This window comes from Aptenodytes forsteri, unplaced genomic scaffold, assembly GCF_000699145.1.
Source record: "Aptenodytes forsteri isolate BGI_AS27 unplaced genomic scaffold, ASM69914v1 Scaffold193, whole genome shotgun sequence".
NCBI classification, from domain to species: Eukaryota; Metazoa; Chordata; class Aves; order Sphenisciformes; family Spheniscidae; genus Aptenodytes; species Aptenodytes forsteri.
This window is the reverse complement of record NW_008795405.1, coordinates 10,621,117-10,645,921: the sequence shown is the minus strand read 5'-3', so window position 1 is coordinate 10,645,921 and position 24,805 is coordinate 10,621,117. Positions and strand designations below refer to the sequence as shown.

General features: G+C 44.7%; 1 protein-coding gene across 1 annotated transcript in view; it reads right to left on the bottom strand.

Annotated features, from left to right (window-relative positions):
• The window catches only part of RIN3 (Ras and Rab interactor 3), a 51,685-nt gene extending 29,605 nt beyond the window's left edge, over positions 1–22,080 (bottom strand). Inside the window, exons 1-3 of the mRNA XM_009280952.2 lie at positions 22,070–22,080; positions 21,331–21,517; positions 17,492–17,606 (exon numbers count right to left, since the gene is read on the bottom strand). Coding sequence (XP_009279227.1) covers positions 17,492–17,606; positions 21,331–21,517; positions 22,070–22,080 — 313 coding nt within the window. The remainder of the gene's footprint in view (positions 1–17,491; positions 17,607–21,330; positions 21,518–22,069) is intronic.
• Between the last annotated feature and the right edge of the window lie 2,725 nt (positions 22,081–24,805).

Sequence of the window (24,805 nt, the reverse complement as noted above, 5' to 3'; positions counted from 1 at the left end):
TGGATCAGCACGAACAGATCAACCTCAGTGTGCGCACTGATACCAGACTGCAATGTGGAGTTTAAAACATACTTTGAGCAAAACAATCCCTTTCCCTCACTTTTCTCCTACAACTGGAAAAATAAATATTCAGCAAGTTTTTTCTTTTTCCTTAATAAGAATCATGTTTCAGTCAGGGATTTTCATTAAACATCTACCATGAACTATTTCTATAGTTTGCAATCCACCTGCTTCACAGCTCTGACACAGGAAACAAAAATAAAGACAAAACCCAGTGCTGTTCCAGAGAATTAACCAAAACCCAAGAGTCTGAACTCACTCAAATCTCCAGCAATTAAATAAAGCCCTTTGTGCGGATGACGGTTTTAAGGACTTTTTTTTCTGTTAAGAACCACATGTTCACTTTGGCATCCCGAGTTGCAGGTGTACGTAGGAGAGCAGGCTGCACCTGTACATGTTTACAGACATGAGCAGACCGCTTGGATTGGGATTAATGATTGTTTCTGTGCCAGGAAGCTCTGCCACTTGGGAGCTTGAATTTTAGACAAAAGAATATTAGTTCGAGCCCTTCAGTGTCAGGAGTATCCACATACTTGTCACCATACAACTCCTCCTCCTCCCATATATAGTTACATAGCATAAAACACCACAAATCACCAGGAATTATATAGCTAAAGCTATAGGTACAAAAGCTGCTGGAGCTTAAGGACGGGAGTTTTCAGCAGGTCGTATATAGAAACTGGACTGTCCCTGGTCTGCTCTGAGAGGTCACAGAAGGTAACAAAATCAAGTGTATCTGTCAGCAGGCTGGAATTCATCATAGAGAGACCCACAGCTCTGCTGGGACATTTTTGGGTGGCCTGTAAACAAATAAGAATAGAAAAACTTTGCTTTAGATGGATCATTACTGAAGATACTAGCACCATCAGGACCAATACTCTGCCCAAAATTTATTCTGAACAGTGACGGTGTCAAGCAACCTGCGCAGGGCTACCGCAGCCACTGGGACCTGTTCCCAGCACAGCACCCATGGGGAAAGCCTTGCAATCTCCTGTGCAAAAGGTTTTCCTTGGGAAAAACTGTAACGCTTTTTCCTTAACCTGTTTTTATCTAGACACCTGCTGACCACTAGCAGGCATCACTGATAAGTGGTGCTTCCTGACCACTTTGCTGTCGGGCGGCAGATGATGGGTTCAGTATAGGAACAACTCTTGTGGGAATGGTTGTCATTCGCTTGTGGAGACCATTAAGTGGGTCCTGCTGCATGTTTCTGATTCTTGGAAAGATGCAGAAAATAGCAAGTTTGTACAGCTGAAAGGGCTCTGCTGACTGTTGGGGACAACGTATCTCTCCCCCAGTGCCATTACTGCCCTCAAGGCACCCTGCTCTGAGAGGACAGTCAGGAAGAGGTGGTTTTGTCTGGCTGTGGATGTGCTGTGGGTAGCTGGGGACATTTCACTGACACGAGCACTGCTGCTCAGAGAGGGATCATGATGTTGCCATTTATAGGAACTCATGACTTTTGCAAAAGCTACAAGCAGACACTTTTCTGCCAGACTGCTGTAATCCTGCTGAAAACTGCAGAGACAAAATTCACCTTTCTCGGGCTCATAAAAATACACCCAGGGCACCTGAAGAGGAAGAAAATCTCTACATCTCACCAGAACAGTGTCAGGATGTCAAGAATATGATCAAAAGCAACAGCAAAAATAGGCTGGGTTCTGTGAGCCAAACATATTGCCACAGCATATTGAGTTTTACCTAATATTTAGAAGCCCACAGAAAAAAAGTCACCTTCAGGAAATAAAAGGGGAAATGTGTAGATCAATGGGCAATTTGAGCAGTGTGAAACAAAGATATCAGAATTAATTGAAAAAAATTTTATGGGCGATGGAAGCATTAATAACATGAATTAGTGGTTCACTGTTGATCATACTCTGTTTTGTGTCCTTTGTGCAACTCAATAAGTGAACAGGACATGGCCAGGTTATGAACTACTATAAGTATTTATGATTGTCTCACCTTTCCCTTTACTACACCAACATGCTCTGAAGAGTGTCATCTTTAGGCACTGACTGGAATCTGTCTTCATATTTCCTTTACTCTTTAGATCTCCCCATCATTTCTCCATCCAGATGCTGATGTTTTTGAGTCACACTGCCCCTGGGCATTCTGCCTTCCTTTCCTCTTTGATATTTCCCTGCAGAATTGTGTTTGCTAGTCCTGTTGTTCTGGTCACATGGACAAACCACCCCAATTTCCATCTTCTTACTGCTTACATAGGCTCACGGGACCCAATTACTTCAGCTTTTTCTCTAATGGCACTGGTAGTCCTATTCACTGTTTTTGATATCTGTGTAATCCTTCAGAGACATCTGAATTCAAAGATATGAATTCCTTATTCTGCAGCAGTTGTGTTGATAGAGGACTACTGAGAACACAACCATATCCAGAAGTCCTGCTTGGATGTGCTTGAGATGCTCTTATCTTTCCAGATTCTGGCAAACTGTGAGATTTGTCATCATGGGAGTGATTCCACTTTTCTGTTTCTATTTTAAGATTTAAGATTATAACTCCACAGTCTCCTAACCAGACCTCTCATTGGTGTTTCCTTCCTTTGATATAAATGTGGCTTGATACCACAGTTGCCATGTCCTTGCTTGCACTGACCTTTGCAGTATGCAGCACTGGCCAGCTTTGCTGTTGTTCTGCTACACTCAGCCCTTTGCTAGCTATGAAGGTGGGATGACTCCAAGGTGGAGGTTACTGACTGTCCTACTTCCAGATGCTGACGTTCCTAGCTGTTGCATGGGCCAGGTTAGCAGTTTCCTGCCGCTGGGGAATGAGCCCTGGGTATTGTAATAGAGGACTGCAGTGACTACTGTAACCCCGGTGCTGAGGGTGTTGCGTTTGGCACAATACACTGCGCTTGTTGTACCTGCCGTGCTCTACAGAGATGCGTGAAAGTGTGATGTAATTCCTTCAGGTTATTGCTTCAGTTCCCTGAGCACGTGCAAATCTCCTTCTGGCCCTTATTCATGCACTAGGCTGGTGGTGGTATTAAAAGAAAGAGCTTTAGCTGGATGTAGGAAAATTTGTATAACCTTGGTAAAAGTCCTTGGGTGTTTACAGTGTCTTTCTGCAAAAGCTTTGTTTGAAAGTTCCAAGTATCTGTCCCTGACATTGTTGTATTACTTTTTGATGACTTTCTGGACGGTCTGTATGACCTTCAAGTGCTACGTTCTTGTAAAACACTGTCATTGTTTATCTGTTTTCTCTTCTCAAGGCCTTTTTATTTCTTCTGTAATCTGCTGCCTCTGGTTCTTCCATCTGATGTCTAAGCTGTAGCTTCCTTTTTGGTTGCACAGTTCTAGACTGTCTTGGGCAACCCAGGTCTGTTTTGTCTTTCTTGTCTTTCCTAGTGATTCTTTCATGAAACTGTCAGTTGTTTCTATTTTTTCCCCTCATCAAGGAAGGGCAGAAACTTCCTTGGTTTGGACTTCTGCCAGAGTCTTCTGTTGTGCATCCAACTCATGTTTTCTCACAGGATTTAAATTTTATGGTTTCCTACAAAGTTTAATCTTTCTGGCCATGATGAAAAAAAATCACTGCTGGTGGCAGTTCCTGGGAAATTGAAACTAATGAATTATGAAAGTGATAAAGTGTTAATGAGCTTGGGTCTAGAGTGTAAGAGAAATCTATTTTTAAACTATGTTTTTAACAAAATACAATTGTATTGTGCAGAATGAAAGTAATGCCATTAAAGAAGATGCCAAACACAGGCTTTTGCACTCTTCTCAGGCTGGGCTTGAGTAGACGGGACACTTGGTAGAGCTGACTGTTTTCCTGTGCACCATGACCATATCCTGGTGCTAAGAAAAAGGACCGTCCTCACATCTAACAGCCACAGGGATCTTGGCCGCTCCACTGTACTTTGGCTCATCCACATTCACCCAAGGAGATGGGCAGCGCCTTGGTGTCCACTTAGATTTTATGCCTTTAGTTCAGAATAAAATCCTGCTGCTGCCTGGTCTTGCCTCTGCTGCAGGATGCTCGAGCAGATATGTGTTACACTCATTTCGCTGCCCTGTTTCCTCCTTATTGTGATTAGTGTTTCAGCAGGGGTTGAGAGGGTGGCTCTCAAGGGTACTTCAAGCACAGCTAACCCAGCTAAAAGAAAAGTGTCATAGCTCCTCACTGCTTTCCTTACAGGTATCCATGTGAACAGTCCCGGCAGGCCCATGGGCACTGCCAACCATTTCAGGGGTTAAGAGCAGAGCACAGTCTGGTGAATGACTGTTCGGTTTCAAAGCACTTGCCTTCCTTGTCAGATCCTCACGCTGCATCCCCTTTTCAGTGCTTGAATAAACACCTTAAAGTCTGTGGAAATTCCATACCTGGTTTGCACTGTTTCTTCAGCCAGAGGCTGGGGAGATCCAGGACTTCTTCCCAGGACCAGATGGCAACATGAGGTTTAGCTGGAGTTTTAGATGTAGCCACGCAGGGTCTGTTTTCTTGCTCTCACACAGCAGGGATGAGGGGGAAAACGTGGCCTTTCAGAAATGTTGAGGACTGAGAGGGCTCCCAAGGACACCAAGGGGAGTAGGGTGACACGTTCGATTGGCACGGTCCCTGCTGTAAGCAGCTGAGCACTGTGGGATCGCTGCTGAAGAAGTCACATTTTCACAGGTAATTCAGCATCCACCCATACATGGTGGACAACTATGGCTGACAAGACAAACTGAATATAGATACTTGCAAGTTGCCCTCAGAAGGCAGATTTCTTTGGTAAAACTTTGTGAAGTAAACGAAGCTTTCAGATATATAAAGGGGCTCCCCTGTGCCTCACGTAATAGGAAAGGACACTATGATTTGAAATTCAGGGGGTTTAGTTCTTAGCAACAATTTCCAGGTCATATAGATAATCATGAGAATCAATCCTTATGTGAAAAATATGTTATCATACAGATGATATTATTAATAACCATTTTTTTCCATTTACTTTGGAGAAAAGTTTATTTCTCTGGCTCTGAGATACATCATGAAATAATGTGAGGTTAATCATATAGAAAAAGGAAGCCGGTTTATTTCTCTGGCTCTGAGACACCTCATGAAATAATATGAGGTTAATCATATAGAAAAAGGAAGTTTTCTGAGCATTTTAAGGGAAGCCATCCAGTACTCAGAACCACATTCTGCGTGAGAGACTTCCAGGAAGAAAGACCACACTTTCCAAAGGTGAGTGATGAAAGGGACTAACCCACTCTGAAATGGCAGAGGTCAATGGGGTGGACAATAAAAGGAAAAAATGGTATTTCTGCTTCTGAGAGCTGCAATCCCACCTAGCTGCCAACCTCGTGGAAGAAGGTCTTCTGATTCCCACTCTTCTGAGTGGGATAGATTGCACGCTCACTGACTTTGAAGGTCCAACTCAAAGGTCAAAGTATGAGGTCCTTACTGCCCTCATTTTACTTTGAGCAGTATCTTATTCTTTACCTCATTTACAAGTCTAAACTCTTGTTTATTATGCTCTTTAAGATCTTTAGATAGCAAACACTGTCCAAGGGCAAAAATTATAATTTGTTCCAGTTCAGCCACTGAGACAAGGGCACTGGTATTATGGGTCCTGATTTAGAGTAGCTGTTTTAAAACTAGTAAGCTTTTTGGGTTATGTTCAAGGTACTAAGCAGAGTAGGATGAGACAATATTATCCTAGAACAGCACACATAGTCTCTAGCTCTGATTACATGCAGATTTTGCATTATGCCTCTTGGGAGTGAAAAATAAGGCAAAAAAAAAAGCCAAAGTGAGGATTAACAAAGCTAACAAGACCCTGAGGGCTTCTTTCCAACAGGCTTTCCCTACAATCCTATCGGTTTAAAGCCTAAAGTAAAAATGAAAATGTCTGCCTTGAGAGAGGTGAGGTAACTCTTCAGGATGAGAGTTTAAAAAAAAAAGAAAAAAAACCCACCTGCTATAAGCAACTAGAATGTTTCCAAAACAACTTGTAAACCACATAAAAACCTGGCACTGCTACATCTTGAAAAAGCAGCTGCACAAGGGTCTTATGTTTTAAAAGTGTTTTATGTTTTAAAATAAGCAGTGTGTCAAAGCGATGTGGAACTCAGTTCAAACGAGCGGGACTTGGTGAGACTTTCTGCTCTCCTTGTGCACACCTGCATTTAGAAGAGGAATGCTGAACTTGCACAACAGGCTATAAACTGTGTCCTCATACCATGTTTTACAATATCCCCCAAGCCCTCAGTCGCTGTTCTTGCCAAACCAAGACTCTGGGCTCCTACTTCAGAGTAGTCTCCTGAGTGGGAACTCCTTGACACTAACTCTATTTTCAGGGTTAATAACGATGGGGATAATGGAGAACCCATCCTTGCCAGGCAGACTAACCTTGGGAAGATGTCTAGGTTAGACATCCTCAGGGGACTAGAAATCATTCAGTCTCTATCTCCAATCAAACCACAGACGGTAGACCAGACAATTATTATGTCTCCTGTGTCCTTATAACAGCCCACGCAGAGGTGGCCTTTGGCCTTGCATTGCCTGTGGAGGCAGATGAGATCCAGCAGAAGGCAACAGCAAAACAGCACTCCTTGAGCTGGAGGCCAAGGCTGGGGCAGAGCCGCCCAGTTCTCTCACGCCATGGGGTGGACTTGCTCAATTATAGGTTTTTCATGCCAAGAAGCTGCGTAGGTGATGGTAGACTTTTCTCGCTAATGAGAAACATGAATAAACAGGGGAAATTAGCCCATGCTGAGCCCTGGGTGGTGCAGGCAGATTGTTATCTGTGTCTGAGCGAAGCTAATCTGAAGATAACTAGGGTAGCTCTACATCTTCAGAGCTGTCACACAGACACACCATCGACAGCAACAGGAACCGCTTTAAAAGATAACATTCGTCTATCTACTCTCCTTAACAGCAAGGTGTCTACCAGACTGAACAGGAATCATTTATTACGGGAAAATAGGATACTATCCTGCATGCCCAGAGGCCTTCTTATATGCAATTAAACTGCTTAAAATTTGAAGCTTAAGGTTAACTACATATTCAGCCTTTCCAGCCTTCCCTGCTAAAAATATACAAACTTTTATTCATCGACTGGCTAATCCTTGAAAAAAGTAGTCTTGGACAAGTTCTGCTGCTGAAATGTATGATTTGCTTAATTGAGATGGAATTAGGGAATCAGCCATTTTTGGTGAGAGAAGGGAAGAGGGATCTTCTCTCCCAAGGGCTTTCATAACTCTGTTGTTATTTTTTCCAGCACATTTCTGTTTTTTTCAGGCTAGTCAGACTCAGAGCTGACAACAGTTTCTTACTTTGCCTCAATCACACACTCCATCACGCAACAATAAAGGAAAACATTCCTCTGAAGTAAACTGGAAAAATCGGTTTCCCTCACAGTATGGCAGTGGAGTTGCCTGTCAGGGTATACAGAAAGCATGCAAAAGAAGTCTGAATGGTAGGGTTGGTACCTCAGTGCTGAACAAAGTCAAGTGCTCAGCAGGAAAAGGGCCTCTCTGCAGCCTGGTAAATACAGCGCTGGCCAGGACCTGGGCTTGTTCAGGGCTGGTGGTGCATGGCTGGCCGAGCCCCTTCAGCAACCTGTGCCTCAGCTCTCAGTCTATAAAATGGGTGCAATGACACCGACTTCCTTGGGAAAATTCAGCTGAATTCAGCTTGGCAGGGAGGGGAAGAGGCAGCTCCTCAGCACGCTGCCAGCAATGCTCTGCCTCAAGGAGGTTGGCTGCCACGGAGCAATTTGGCCGCAGTTTTGCACCAACCTCCCATCCATCCTGGCAGTGCTTGCCCCCTGCCTGCAGCCTCCTCTCCTTGCACCATGGGGCAGCTCTGCTGGGCTCCTGCCTCCATGGGCAGCCTCCTTTCGGCTTTGCCCAGAGCATCTTGGACGCTCATGCAGTCATCCAGCACTACAGGATGTGACCCCACCCTTGGCTGCCTATTGCCTCTCTCCACGCTGTTCCCAGACCTCTGTCTCCAGTCTGCCCACCCACCCTTCCCAAAGTCACCAGCCACCCCTCCACCCCCATATCACTTTCTTCTCTTTTCCAGGGTTTATTTCACATAACCCAGCACATGGCAGAACCTCAAAGGAAGGATCACCCCACCACACCATCCTGCTTTCATGTCCCCACACCTGCACTGCTCACTCCTTCCCAGCCATAACCTGCATGTGGGAGAGTAAGACAGGGACCAGAGGGGCATGAGGGCATGGACACATGTGGCCGGCAGATGAGGGATGGCGAGAGCCCGTCTCGTGTCAGCAGTGTCAGCACAAAGTTACAGCCTGAACTCACCTAAAACCTGGCTCCTGCCTCTCCTAGGGACAGTGCCCACACCCTTTTCCATCTACTTTACTTGTGCTTATGAGGCTGCAGTACCCTAACTACTAGTTACTGGGACTACTGATGTTTTTGCCTTATTGTCCTGGTTTCAGCAGGGATAGAGTTAATTTCCTTTCTAGTAGCTGGTACAGTGTTTTGGATTTAGGATGAGAACAAAGTTGATAACACACCGATGTTTTAGTTGTTGCTAGGTAATGCTTACACTAGCCAAGGACTTTTTAGTTTTCCATGCTCTACCGACTGAGAAGGCTGGAGGTGCACAAGAAGCTGGGAGGGGGCACAGCCAAACTGGCCAAAGGGACATTCCATACCATGTGACGTCATGCTCAGTACATAAACTGGGGAAAGCTGGCCGGGGGGGCCGCTGCTCGGGGACTGGCTGGGCATCGGTCGGCGGGTGGTGAGCAATTGCACTGTGCATCACTTGCTTTGTGTATTATTATTATTATCATTTTATTTCAATTATTAAACTGTTTTTATCTCAACCCATGAGTTTTTCTCACTTGTGCTCTTCCAATTCTCTCCCCCATCCCACCGTGTGGGGGGAGTGAGCGAGCGGCTGCGTGGTGCTTAGTTGCCGGCTGAGATTAAACCACGACACTTATATATACTTTTATATATATATTCAGTAAAATCATAGTCTATAGTAAACGTGAAGTTGAAGATGCTTAATGATCTTCCTGTCTGGTAGACAAGTCTCCAGGACGGTTCATGAGGTGGTTGCCAAGGCAGTCCCCTCTTTGTCTGCTTTATTGCTGAATAGCAGCATGGGGTATCAAAAAAACCCACCCAAACCTTGATCTTTTCACTCTGTAATGTCAGTTTTAGCCTCTCATCTATTCAGAGGAAATCAGAACTATAAATAGTCCTACCCTGCTTTTCATGCCTTAGTTTACAGTATTAAGAACTCTTCTTTCCGGTGTTGAAAGCTGCAGGGTTTCCACTCAAGAAGGCCAACCATTTCAGTTAAAGTGACCATTTAAAAAAGAACTTTTGTACCATTACAGTGATAACAGAAGTAACCGAATGTACTTTCTGATGGGCCCTTCTGCCTGCCCTCTGATGAGCCAGAGGCTGCCTCGAGAGGTTCGACTTGAGAAGGGTGGGATGTACATTTACTCCTCGGATTGTCCTAATCCAACTGAAAAGTCTCCTTAGCACCTCTGCAAAAACAGTCCAGGAGCCTTGCAGTGCTATTAACTCCACATGATGAAGTCTATCTCAGCCCGCAGCAAGCTCAGCTCTGCAATATGCGGAGGGGCATATAATTGCATCTATAGGGCATTACCGGGCCTTTTCAAACACGTTGAGATACCTCATATGAGTTAATTCAACTGGAAATCTGCACTGGTTAAATAGATTAAGCACATTCTTTCCCCCGTACACAAGGTATCTACCAAAGAAAGGAAGGTTATGGTTTTTGGGGAGATCACAGGTGAGACACTAACCCAGCAAATATTTACGTTTTATTTATTTTTTCACTACCACCCCTCTGTAAATCTTAGCAGTATTTCTCCCAGAACCTGGGTCTCAGAGAATGGGAACTGCTTTTGTTGCTCTGCTGAGACACCCCTTCTGAGAACTGCCATCTGCCCTGAGCTTGCCCACAGACTGACTCAGTCTCACTGGCTGGTTCCCTCTCATGGGATCACTCAGGCTGGCAGGGACCCCAGGATGTCTCTAGCCCAAACCCCTGCTAAGCAGGGTCTTCTCCCAGAACCTGGGTCTCAGAGAATGGGAACTGCTTTTGTTGCTCTGCTGAGACACCCCTTCTGAGAACTGCCATCTGCCCTGAGCTTGCCCACAGACTGACTCAGTCTCACTGGCTGGTTCCCTCTCATGGGATCACTCAGGCTGGCAGGGACCCCAGGATGTCTCTAGCCCAAACCCCTGCTCAAAGCAGGGTCAGCCATGAGGTCAAACCAAGTTGCTCAAGGCTTCATCCAGCCCTGTCTTGAAAACCTTCTGTGAAAATCTGCAAGTGTTACCCAAATAAATGGCGTCATCTTAGAAGTCAGTGTCATGAATACCGGCACATACTTCAGTTGATTCACTTTAGCTATGAAGTGAAAGATCCCATGTTTCTGGCCTCAGTCAGTACCACAGATTTCCACCTTTTTCATCGCCATTCCAGTTCAGAAGGGATCCAAAATAAGTGCAATTAAAATTAATTTTTAAAATGGGAGATTGTCTTCCTATAGGTTGTTTTCCTATATCTTCTGTTTTCTGAGACTTTAAGAAATTTTAGGTTACACCTTTACATTAAAGGTTACATCTTTAGGTTTTTCTCTGCAATTGTGAGGGTTATTTCTCTTTCTGGAAAAAAAAAAAAAAATTTCTGTCTACCTTCACTCTACTTCCTGATTCCAGCAGGCAGGGTGTTAGCAAAAAGACTTGCAAAACTGAGGAAGCTATTGCAAGAGCTGTCAACACTTCCACAAAAATATTCATATCACAAAGATCATCTACACAACTGGCCACTCTCATTAAAGGAGCTAAATTGTGAGTAGGCTGCAGTAACTGAGCTATCCTCCCATTTTTTCCCACAACCTCATTTGTGCAGTACTTCAATGCAGTTCATGTGGGAAAATACCACCTGATCATGCTGTGCTATGTTAGCAACGAGGACTTTGGTCTCTGAATTTGTTAATCCAGCCTCAGCATCATGTATTAAAAGAAATGTTGACAAAATAAAACAGAGAAATCTGCCATAATGGACCATATCTGGCCATAGTGGCCAGAGTGCCAGCAGAGTGCAACAGGCAAGTCCATTATCAGCATCTGAAGGTGTTTGAGCCAACAAAGAGCATGTACTAAGTTGTTCCTAGTCAATCTTCCCTGCCTCGTGCTCACTCACGGTGAGTGCTCTCACATAGTGCTTGGACCTACTGACCCATGCAGGGATGCAGGCAGGAATTTGCATCCCTTGCATCTGAGTTCTGCCATCATGCCAGGCGTGCTCACAGCCCTCACCTCAGGCTGGTTGGGCTGTAAAGACCAGGGCTTTCAGCAGCTTTGTTTAGAGCTAAGCCTGCAAAGATGAACAAAGTCCATCCCCATGTTACTCTAATGCCCCTCTGTAAACATGCTGCTGCCTGATTACTGTTGTTTAATTATAATCTGTTACTGCTACAGGACAGTCAGAATGACTGCACATGCCCTTTTTATCCTGTGCAAATGGCATTAGTCTATAATAAAAAACCCCATTTTTTTCCCCCATATGCTCTTGGGAAGGAGGAATGGAAGTGTAGAAGTGGCTGAAGTAATTTGGTAATATGATGGACAAAGTTGGCTTTGAGAGTTAAGCTTGCTTTCACAGCATTAGACTGCACCTATTTGGAATTATTAAGGCAAGAAAGTAGATTGTGAAATCCTAGCCCTTAAATAATCTCTTCCCTTTCCTGATTGAGCTTACCCTTCCTAACATCCAGTGTGCAAAGGAATACCTTTGCTCGTCTAAATTGTTGTTTTGACTCCCCAGCAAGGCCTGCCTTCCTGCTGCCTCTAGACCTGGTGTAGCTCTTCTTTCTGTCCTGATGGACAGAGCTCGGTGGGTGGTGGATGTACAAAGTGGTCAGGTCCTCATGAACTTTCATGACAAAGAGATGCCCTTTGGTAAAAGCAGTTAGAGAATTAACCAGGCATGTAAGCTGTTGCTGTGTGTTTTACTTGAGTTGTGGTCTTCTCCTAAATCCCTGCTGTCTGTCTCAAGCATTTCTTATCAGGCTCCAGCCTGCACTTCCTGAGCTTGTTCTAACTTTAAGAAAGGCCAAATAAGGTGACCAGGGCAGGACATTGGATTTCTTTATCAACATTCTTTTTGCTACCAGACTTGCAACTTTGCAGCAATACTCAGTGGTTGCTCTTAAACCGCTTTTGAGTGCAGTAATTGCCTGTATCTTTTCTGTCAAGGTATATTGTGGGTCCTTACCACAAGCCCATACCATATAACCTGAAGTACAGCTGCTGTCCATAAACCAGAAATCAAGTATAATCTACCGTGTCCAATGGCACTGTGTCTCATCTTTCAAAGGTGGTATTAATAGTGATCTGGACATTTTTGTATTACTTGGAGATAATTTATTTTGGCTTTCCTATTTGATTGTGTTAAGGTTATTTCAAGATCTCCGTTACGCTCCAGCTTGTTCAGTGTTTGTCTCTGAGGGTCAGAGCAGGCAGAGTTTTAATTTAAATCTCAGAATTTTTCTGTAATAAATGAAATAACCACACTACAGACAAGGCTTCACTACAAACCCCTCCTTCAGCTGTGCACTCATTGATTTTGGGGCTCAACTCAGCCTTGGCCCAGTGCATTGGAAGAGATTATTCTGAACAGCTACGCCTGGTGGCAGATTGTCCCATGTGGCTATGATTTAAATAAGGAACAAGGACAGCAACTCCACAACATGGACTCATGTGAACAGCCTCAGGAAAATAAACTGCCAAGTGAGCAAAGCTAGCCGCAACAATGGGGGAGGCAGGAGGCAACAGCATGGTTACAAGAGTGGGCATCCATGGCAGGATCAGGCCAGCCTCAAACTCCTTAGGACATGAGCCCAAGGAGTTCAGTACTGACTTGGCAAATCAATTCCATAGTTATTTCTATAAAAATTTCTAATAATGTTCTTCTTTATTCTGTGCAATTGCAGATACTTCTCCTGTTTAGCATCATTTTGCATATTTGGGAAGGAATCACATCCTCTTTTTTGGTACAGAAGAGTTTGGAAAACAATTACAACACATTCCACACCAAAGCGTATGTGCAAGACTCCTGAGAAGTACATGGTCAACCCAAGCGTTTCATGAATTCAAATTATTTCCAGCTATAGTTGACAAGATTTCCCAGAAAAAAAGGAAGCATTACACTCAGTATATGGTGCTAGAGCATTTTTCTATTAAAGGACTTTACCCCTGTTGCATGTGTCTTCACAACTTTGTGAAGTTAAAAGCTACTGTCACTACCTTCACCAAGTGGTCTATCATACTTAGATGCTTCTTTCAAGCTCTCAGTATATGTTACTTCAAACATGCACATTTACTTCAAACATCTGCTTCTTTTCTTTTCAATACGGCTGCAATGATGTCACTGATGTCAGTGGAATGATTTCTGACTGTATACACATAAAGCGGAAGGAGAATCGGGACCTGAAGTTACAACCTGTTTGCTGAGAAAAGCCAAAGGTAGGAGTCAGCTGAGGAAATGGTGCTCAGTTCTTGTGGTATGTGAGGCTAGGCCTCCATTTTGGGATGAAGCAGAAGTAAGGGACAACTCTCAGAACTGAAAGCGCATGAAGTAGTTGAGATTTTAGCAGAGCTTGAGAGGTATCTCCCAACACTGCATCTCTAAAGGGAAGAAATCTTGTAACAAGCCTTCCCTCTGGAAGATTTCCACTGTTCTGCATAAGAAGTAAGGGATCCTTCAGGCTGAGAAGCAAAACCACAAAGATCCAAGGCTTTGAAAGTTGTTGGGTTTCTGAACTTTGTGATGAACCATGTGGTATCTGCTGTTGGGTCTCTACCATACCTGCTGCTGCAACCAGGCTTTAGCCTTCCTGTCTCTGGAGGAACTACAACCAAAGATGAAGAACCAGAAAAAAAAAATTAAAATCCAGTCTCTTCATTCTCCTGTTTTATGATTCTAAGGGCTACTTCACAGAACAGGTGAAAATTCCCCACGAAAAAATGGAAAGAGGTTTCATTTCTTGACCCTCTTAGCTAGTGGGTTCTTTGGGGATTTCCATTTTAAAAAAACCCCACAATTAAATCCGGTCTTCCCCTCAGGAAACGATACTTCCCTAAATATTTCATCAAATGTCAACAAAGCAGATCTGATATGGGGAAAAGAAAGAAACACAATGATCCACCATTATTAGGCAGTCCAATGCTAGGAAGCTTCTGGTTTTTTTGTGCTTCATTGAATGGCCGTATATATATATGGATCTCAGAGGCTGGGCAGCAACCTCCATACCATCATTATGATACTGGGGAAAACCTCTTCAGGTACCATTTGAAAAGTAGGATGGGATGAGAACGGCTTTTTACAAACAGCTGAGCAAGTAAAACTTGCTGCATATGGTAAAAGTAAGAGATGGACATCGCTGTAGAGATGGCACAGAGCCATCATGTCACCTCTAAGGATAGCACATCCTTCTTTGTGTCACTTGTGAAGCTGAGATTGCACTGAGTCCTCATGAGAAGGACAAGAAGCAGCTGGCAATGTGCTCCAAAATAGTCAGCTGGGATGGGTTGCAACTTGGATTTTAACTGGAAGGGAGGATCTCTGTAAAATCCGAACTATATAGGTCAAGGCAAATTTAGCTTTCAGTTTACATCTGAATGCATCAAGTCTGTGGCGTCTAACGAGCTGAACTGAGGTAACAGGGAGAAGAACTTGTTCCCACTTCTTCAAACCCTTTATGAGGAGTCAGCTCTCAGAAAGGGACAAACAGCTCTCTGTGGGGCACATTACACAGATCATTGCTTATGTGTCAACTCAGAAAGGAAATACTAGGAGCAGGCCAACAAACCAAAGCTGCTTGTCCCCAGTACAGCTGGAAAGGGGGATTCTGGAATGGCAGGAGAATTACAGCTGCTCCTTTTGAAGGGCACTGGAAGGGCACCAGCTCTACTCCATTTCATGTAGACTCAAAGAGCAGGTAGCTATCAGGAGGATTCACCTCCCTATTTGCAATGTTCATTAGCAAGCTGAAGCCTCCTTTTAGCAAACACAGAAGAACTAAAGAGGGACTTTCTGAAGTTAAAGACTAGATGCCTGGAAAAAACCCTGCCAGTCTACAGCGGTCCTCAGGCTGTGCAGTTGGCGTGCTTTACACACTCTCAGGAAGTATAACACCGAACTTTCAACAGACTTGCATCCCACAGCAAGATAATGTCTCCGGGGGTGCTCAGAGGTCTCTTACCCTGACACAGAATACCAGGGAAGAGTGAAGGGCACTTCATTAAGCTAAGGCAATCCAGACGTACCAGGGTACTTAGCAAGGAAGTTCAGATTCTAGTCTTAATTCTTTTAAAGCATTCGGACATATAATTTTATTTCCTAAAAAAGTTTAGAAAGCAGTTGGAGTAACTCAGAGACAATAAATCAAAACTAATGTATTAGGTTACTCCAAGACACAGAAGATTTACCATCTCCCCTTGCACCAGATATAGTCCTTTGACTTTACTAACAGGAATTAATCTGATTTCTTCTAAACTCAAAAGCCAGGCTACTTACCCTAAATGAGAAAGGAAGCAAAAGCATGACCGTTTCTGTGCCCAGTGTGTTCCTGTCAAAACAGTGTGGGGTGGAGAACTGAGAGGCTTTTTACAGCTCAACACTGACAGAACTCAAGCTAAAAATAATGTGAATATCCATCATAGGAATGCATCAGCCTCATGGCCGCTGGGATCACTGCACATGTGATGGCAGTTCTCCTGCTTTTTGAACGAGAGCTCATTTTTAATTACCCTGCTCCACTTACTCTGCAACTTATATGAAAATGGTGGAAACTGATTTAATTCTTGTTCCTACCAGAAAGCTGTGTCTCTGAACACATCCTTTGCATTAAGTTAGTGATAAATTAGAAATAACAAGCAAGTAAGTTTGAAAAACATGGCAGAAAAGTCTTTCTAGCTAGGCTAGCTCACAGTGAAATTTTTGTACTACATTTTACTTTGCCTGTCCTCAAAGAAATCAGATTTTATGGCACAGGACACAAGTCAAGAAGTAACATTTCTATAAATGATATTTTTAGGATGGCAAGATTCAATTTTTTAACTTTTATCCAAAGGAAAACTTGAATCATCAAAAACTAATCCCCCACCATGCAAAACCTAAGCCGTAGGTCAACTTCAAATAACTAAATAAAGAAAAAAGTTTCCCCACCCTGCAGCTAACCCTTGCCCTTGTATTCTTAATCTGGACACCTGAAGTTGTGGCAAAAGGTTTGCTATTCCTGCCCTCATGCAGGAGCACTGAACATGTGCGGCATCTCTGCAATTGCGTGCTCCAAGGTGCACGCAGATGAGAGAGAAAGCTTTCCTGGGGGGTATGCAGCAGCCGGGCAGGCAGCTGCGCTCTGTGAAGGAGCAACACTATGACAGCCTGTGGTCTGTGCTTGAGATTAGAGCAGATTAAGATATCCACTTGTCCCTCTGGCTTTAAAGTCTGTTTATGATGCAGAGGTATGCAAAGAAACATATGAGAAGGAAAAAATTCATTTGAGCAGCTGTCAAGGGGAAAGAAATAAGCCGCAACATTGATCAACGGAAATACAAGTGTTTTAGCAGAGAGTAAAACATATACCCCAGGGAGCTGGCTTTGGGGCAGAGCTCAGTGACAGAGGATTGGGATGTGTTCATATAAATAAATAGTGTGAAGTTATTCTGATGAACTCTTTCAAGTGCGTGTTTCTATGACTATCCTAAAATTCCCGTGTTTACAAATGTTTCTTGGAAAGTGGAAATCATATGCCTTACGCATCCATTTACACTGAGGGCAGCATCAGACGTGGCTGATGATTGTGAACTGGGTTCATTTTTGCTTGCTCATGGCAGACTGGGCTGTCTGATCAGGAACAGCACTGATACCACCAGCCCCAAGACCCAGCTGCTTCCCAGAAACAGCGAGGCATTGAAAACAGTGAAATACTTCAGGAGTAACCGGTTGTTCAGTATGACTGTATGAGGTGCATGAAAAGGGAACGTAGCAGATGTCAGATGCCTGGTGGGCCCCAAATTCAGTGGCAGAAATAGAGACAGAGCCAGTGAGTTAACAAGGCTTAGTCTGTCAGTGCCTTGCACTTTGCTCAGGACTTCCACCTGGTGAAGGGCAGCTCCTCTCGCTTGATCAAAGCACTGGCCTGCTCATCTGGGGGTACTTTATTTTCCTGTTGCAAGCCTGTAAATGATAATACAAGGTGCAGAACCACAGGGGAGCTGAGGTAAAGCAGCTGCAGGAAATATTAACTGAACTACACCATAAAAGCAAGATCTGCTGCCGGTCACAAGAGGAACCTGCTCATTGCAAGTGAGATTACATAAATACTAGTGATCACAAGAGGATTCAGTACAATAATCAGAGCAAGACAAAAAATGTAAAGAACTTAACTTACTTGATTTTTCTTCTTTAATGTTGTACTCCAGCACACCGGGAGCCTCGTTCTGCACTGGCAGGCGGACCGCAAGGACCATGTTGTTCACGTTACCCTCTTTCCTAACCAAGAATATCTGAAAAAGGAGAAAGGAATCAAGAGCTTAGCTACATTATGTGAGCTTCTGAACTTTATTTTAGGTCACTGGCAATGAAGTTTTTTATCAGTACAATCCACCTTTAAATGATCTTATTTTAGCTTCATTCCACTTGGCTGAACTTTACATGACAAAAATAATGAATAAAGGGACGTTTCATCTGGGTGAAATTCAGACCTGCAAAGGAACCAGCAAAATTTCTATGCATCACTGATGTCCCATTTAAGCCTAAGGCAAACTATTTCACTACCTGAACAGTATAAAGCTGCACTCACAATTTGTCAAGTGATGTTCCTCACAAAAGTGCCCTAAATCACGGACAATTCACCCTAGAATGTCCCAGTCTGGGTCTAAAGCAAGGGAGTCACTTGTATGTTGAGAGGGAAAGGATTCAAGGGTCCACAAGTGGAACATAAGGCCAAAGGCTCTGGTGGCCACAGTGTCTCATGGCAAAGTTTTTCATAGGACCAGAAGATCATTCAGGCTGGCAGGGACCCCAGGAGGGCTCTCGTCCATCCCCCTGGGTGAAGCCATGAGGCCAGACCAAGTTGCTCAGGGCTTTGTCCAGACAGGTCTGGAGAACCTCCAAGGGTGGAGACTGCACAACCTCTCCAGGAAACCTGTCCCACCACTTACTGTCCTCAGAGGGAGAAAGTGTTTCTATGTACCCAGTCTGAACCCCTCCAGTTTCAATGTACGCCTGATGCCTTTTGTCCTCCCACCGTGCAGTGCTGAGCAGAGCCTGGCTCCACCTTCCCCATGACCTCCCTGTAGGTACCAGGGGAATGCTGTGCAGTCTCCCTGAAGCTGTCTCTCCTCCTGGTTGAACAAACTCTGGTCCCACAGCCTCTCCTCAGTGGGTCTGTGCCCAGCTTGCTGCCCGCCGCCCCTGCAGGGCCTTTCCCGCAGAGCTGCCCCGCCAGGCAGTGCCAGCCTGGATAGCTGTTGGGGGTCTGCCTTCCCGGGGGCAGTGCTTTGCATTTGTCCTTGTTGAATTTCAGAAGGTTCCTGCCAGCCCTGTACCCTCAGCTTGTCTAAGATCCCTCTAGATGGCAGCACCGACTTCAAGTGTATTGACTGGTCCCGAAATCACAGAGCAGATGTGGTTGTAAGGAACTCTGGAGATCATCTAGTCCAACCCCCATGCTCAAAGATGGATCAACTACAGCAAGTCACTCAGGATTGTATCTTGTCAGGTTTTTTATTATCTCCAAGGATGGAGGCTCTACAGCCTCTTGGGCAACCTGTTCCAATGTTCAATCATCCTGACAATAAAAAAGCTTTTCTTAAAGTTTAAACAGAATTTCCTGTGTTTCAATTTATGCCCACTGCACCTCATCCTTTGACTGGATACCACTGAGGATGGTCTGGCTCAGTCTTCTGTACTCCCTCCTATCAGGTATTTGTACACATTGATAAGAGGCCCCTGAGTCTTTAACTGGAACGAGTGGATTCACTGTAGCCATTGGTTCCTTTGGTTCCCCCCAAGGGGACAAGTAAAAAAAAAAAAAAAAAAAAAAAGAAAAAAGAAGAAAGAGGAAAGGGGAAAGAAGAAAGAGGAAAGAAAAAAGAAAACAGAAAAAAAGAAACAAAGAAGAAAGAAGACAGAAGACAAAAGAAAAAGAAAAAAGAAAAGAGAAAAGAAAAAAGATAAAGATAAAAGAAAAAGAAAAAAGAAAAATATCTCATTCTTTGTATTGTGTGAGCTACTAAGTGTGTTTCTAATCAAAGCTCATTGTCAAGGATATTTTTAGCTTGTACCCTGAAGCTGCAGATACAAAGACAAAGTAATCTTCACCTTTATTTGTTCTTTGATAGCAGGTTTTGGCAGGAGACAATCAAGGTATTTTTATAAAAACTGAATTAAAAAATTGGGCTAATTCTGGAGTCTGGATATTAATATGAGAAAGAAGCGTGAGTTGATAAAATGATTAATCAACTGTAATGCAGTGGAAATCTATCAAGAAAACATTAATTACTTGGACAGAGGAATTAAAAAAAAGCTTGTCTAGAAGCCAGGACCTTTCTCTGCATGAGTCCCAGTCATAAGGGCATCTCCTGTCAGTTTGAAGCATCCATGCTAAACATGCAGCTTTGGGGCAGCTTCACAACCTCGCACAGTGCCGTGGCCTCTGCCATTCATAAAAAATTGAGCCCCATGGGCTCAAGTCCACCAGCAGTGCAGAGAAAATCCAAATAAATACATGGCAAACAGGCGCATGCCTGAAACAGGCCTATTTCTAACGCAGGGCAGCCCCCACCTTCTACATCACAGAAAGTATCTGCAGGTAGGAAAAAGCTATAGTCTCTCCCCCTTCCCCAGGTCCTACCACCCATGTGACAGCACGGTCCCTCTGACCCACCTAGAGAGACTACTGCAACCTTCGATCTCAGATGGCACTGTCTCACATTGCATCGGTCAAGTGCTTCATCTGAAATTAAATTTAAGCAACGAGAGAAGTGAAACTTGGAAATGAATCACTTCTGTTTTCCTGATCAGAATGACTGGTTGCCATGGTTCCAAAGGCTAAAATTGGACCATGGTTGTTCAGATGAGAGGGAGGTGGGTTTTCTGAGCTGTACCTAACCCTACTGCCCAGGTCAGGACCGGTATGCAAACCAGTCTCTTCCATTTTCACCGGTGGTGGGAAAGGTGTGGTGCTGATTCAGCTTCAGGTGGGCTCAGAGTGGGCAGGGGAGCCTGCCCTTGCTGTGGGACACCTCTGATGCATCAGCTCTTCTCCTGCCTGCTTCGAGCTGCAGCTGAAGACCGTGCCCGAGGATGGTGTGAGCAGGAGGAACAGAGGTAAGATTTATCCCCAAAGCTGCTCAGAGGTGAGGAACGGCCCTGCCTGCAGGGAGTGGCTAATGATCGAGGAGGCTCACGGCCATACCCGGCTATATCAGAGACAGTCACTCAGGTCTCCCTTTACAGTCCGTGCAGAAAAACAAACAGAATAATTTGCCCAACCTATTTGAGAAGTCTGGTTCAGGGTGAGGTGCACTGCACAGTCTGGGTTGGTCAGGTGAGTCCCACTGGAGGCTGTCACTTGGCTGTGCCAGCTTTTAGCACTGGGGTAGACTGACACAGCCAAGGCACAGGTCCAAACCTCCTCAGAGCAGGAGTGAGTGAATTCCCCTTGTGCTGTGGCAGCAGCTCAGGTCATTTGCACCTGCCCTCCCCACACCTGACCAGGACACCTACTCCCTGCCATGCCTCACCTCTGAGACCCTGGGAATGGGGAGCTCCTTTTCCTACAGAGCTGTTTTCCTTAAGCAAGTGCTGAGCTTTGCACGAGTCTGCCATTTTCTAACATTCAGCTTATGGGGACCAGATACCAATTATTGCAATAAAAACAACTCCCAGCAGGTCCCAGAATTTAAGGGCTTTTTCTTCAGGGATTTTTTTTATTGTTCCAAATTAAGATAGCCAACATACCTATGGGTATGGTGGTGAATGGGAAGGCATCTCCATGAACCTACGTGCTAAATAAATAAAACCAGAGACAAGATTTCTTGCTTCCCCAAAGCCATTATATCTTTCTTGCGCCATTGTGGCTAAAGCATCAAAAGGTAATGGAAACAGAAAGCATAGTCTTCTAAATATTTTTTGCTTCCACAAGAAAAAAAGCGCTGCTCTCCTAACCAGCTCCACCAAGGACAGGAAATGTGGTTGTCTGAACCGAAACCGCTTTGGACTTACCCCTGCTGTTTCTTTGCCAAGTATCGCCCCAGCCCTTTCCTGGTTCATGTTCAGCTGAAGCCAGATGGGACAGGTCTTGATGAGTTTATCAAGGATGCTGATCCCTGGAAGAGGGAGGCAGTTTCGCAGGGCAGTGGCCTGACAGAGATGTGTCTCTTTTCCCTCTTCGCTGGTATCTCTGATTTGGCTGAAACACAGCAAGGGAGTCCCTTGTAAGCAGAACTGCAAATGGAAAACTTGGGGGGACTAAGGACTGTAAATGCAAACACACAGGCACACACAGAGGCACTTACACACCGGAATTCCTTGAGGGACATCAGACCACAGACGCCTTGCTATGACAGAAGCAAACTGGGTGCACAGGCCTTGACAGAGAGATACACCCCATCCTAAGGACTGTGGCCTCATGCTAATGATGCACACCTTGGTTTCAGACCACAGGCTTGCAGGGTGCTGAGGTCTGTTGGTTTCGGCTCATCTATCTACATTTCCGAAGCACAGGTACCCAGAGACAGAGGTAAGGGATGCACAGAGGCAGCCAGCGCTGCAGAGGGTAGAGCATGCCTGTCCCCTGGACTCCATCCTCCATCTGAAGGGTCAGAGCAACGTTTCATGGCTTCAAAGGGAGTGATGCAGCAGAGGAAAGGCGCCGCAGACCTCGCCAGCAGCCAGGAATACGCACATACCGAGCCACAGTGTCCGTCTGAGGTGTGCAGGGGCCAGCCAGCCTGCAGCTCACCCTGTGGCCATGCCACTGTCAGCACTTCTCCGATCATGCAGGAGCTGTGATGGGAACTGGTGTGGTATCTCACCTGGCTCTTGGAGCCTCTTGGAGGAAGCCTGCCAGCAGTAGCCAGAGGCACCATCAGCTGCTCTCGTGTTTTGGCAGCCACCCTCTGTGCCCAGCTTAGGTAGTCTGCAAAAAAGCAGACTAAGACATCTCACTGTTTAAAATAACACCGAGTGCTCCCCATCTCCACTGACAAGTCTGTGCTGGTGCTGGTGGTTGCAGAGGTGGGCGCTCCTCCATCCCTGCACCCAGGGAGCCACCGGTGGCTGCTCATGGGGAGGGGGAAATCCTCCACCTCCATTGTCCCTCACAGAGTACAGGAGGAGGAGGAGGGTGTGTTAGGATGCATTCAGCAGCAAGTTATCCACTACAGAAGAGTATCTTTGCTGATTCCCAAAGGCTGATCTGCAGCAGGACAATAATTCAGGGTGCAGCCCTGCAAGCAGACCTAGGTTGCCCAGCACGACACAGCAAGTCCTGCAGGACAAGACTCAAAGGACACAGACATAGCGAACCCTTTCCCTGCGCCAAGGGAGCAGGATGGGAGGGAGCACAGGAAACGTGGAGAAACAACAGAGGGACCTTCAGGAAGGAGGAGATGAAGACTTGGTTTCCCTCTTTTTTTCCTGCCACATTTGTCATTTTGGCCAGTCCTAAAGACATAATTGGAAGCTCCGTAAAGATGCATGGGACATGCTGAGTGACAAGAGAGGGGCCATCCTGTGGCACCACATGTTAGCAATGCCCAGTCACACCTTACGTCTCAGAGCTTGTTCTCAGCTGTACAAGACGTAAGAATACTGAAATTATGCTGTGGAGAATATTGAAGATCTGGGACATGCTCTCCTTTAGACTTCTGTTCAGATCAGAGACACAAAGAACTAATTCTATTTATTTTTAGTCCCTGCAGCCTAATGGCAGACTGGTATTAAATGCTGGTTTCTAGCTATGGTGCTGATTCAACAAAGTATTTATATATGTGCTTAGCACTGCAGTCAGTGGAAATACTTGTGCTGAAGGGTCTGGTCATAAGAGCTCTACTGGATAAGGCTATAGACTCATGGTTACAGGCTTGTCATTAATTTGGTTGATTTTAAAAGTAAAGAAAATGTAGGAGAATGTACACAAAATATGTTTTCTGCACCAGTTTTGCTGCATAGATGTCAGAGCTGAAAAGACGAGGACTCTCACTTTTCACTTGGTCTTATTTCAAGTCTTTTTCTTTTTCCTTTTATTTTTAAAGATACAGATCTTAAAGTAGTACATTTCAAATAAGGTCAGACTTAAACTACTAAAAGAGAGTCCCTTCAAAGACCTAACCTAACACAGCATGCTTATCCCAAAAGTTGGTTTTTGTAAAAATAGCCTTTCAAATCCCAAAACCAACAGTGAGATTTTATTTTTAGTAGTTTTTTTCTTTTGCAACCTACAGAGACAGCTTCCTTAGAAAATACATGTTCCTCTGCAATCCCAGTTGCTGATTCAGGGTATTAGTCCACAGAATCTTGATTTTAATCGATCCATTTCTGAGATCATAGCCAAGACAGTAAGAATGAGAGAACTGTGCTTAAAAAAGCAAGAAGAGATAAGTGAAACACTCTCTCTTCACTTGTGATAAAAGCCCAGCTTGTCACACAGGTGAGGAAATTTCTTTCAGATGCAACAGCATATGATTTTAATCAGTATCATCTGAACATAAAGAGTAAAACAGTGGAGGACAGCTTTTGGAAGCTAACCTGATCCATCTCTCAGTTTCTTTCTTTACAGTAGAAACCATAAGAAATGCCTAGTAACCACGTGAAAGGAAAATGTGTGTTGGATGGCAACATTCATACTTGGTAATGGGAAAGAGTAATGAGCTGAAGGAAAAGAAAGGTAAATTATAATGAAATGTTCCGTAACACTGTTAGCAAAAGCCACTCTCCAAATTACTCACAGAAGCATGAATCTGATCTTGCCAATGGCGTGTGAAACCTAGATCAAAAGGAGGCCAATGCTGATAATGTCTTGCTGTGGCACCAGAAGGTGACATGCATTGCAATAGCTCCAGTGATGAACTTCGTTACCCATTAATTACATAAGGCGAAAAGAAAAGGGCCAGCAAAGCACTGATGCTCAGGAATCCCATTGCCTGGAGGGAAATGAGGGATATCAACAAAGACAAGGAAGTAATACAAAGCAGCTTGGACCTGGTGAGCACCAGGCATGCAGTGACACTGGCACGGTGTTCCCCATGGGGGAACCCAGGCTTGATGCAGGCAGAGGCACCCAGCCCTCTGCTCCCTCCAACCGGCATGTTGTTTGGACGGAGCCCTGCTCACAGCAGCAATGCGGGTTTGGCAACAAGAACAACAGACTTGTGAAGAAAAATAACAGAACTGACCTTCCAACGCATGTGGCTGCATGTAGGGACCATCGTCTAAGTTTTGGAGAATGGATAAAAAATAGAAAATAATTCCAAACTTAGACATACAAGGTAAAAAATGAAGAGTCTGAAAATACTTGTCTTAGTGGAAACATCTCACAATTTGAGCGTGTGGGGTCTTTCAGTGCAGATAATTAAGGGCAGTGAATGAGGCTTTTTGGCAGAACAGGAATGCAGCCTTTTGGGGGCCCTCAGGAATGAGAACCCTAGTGTGGGGTATCCTCCCCTCAAAAGCCAGCGCAGCCCAGAAGGAACTAAGC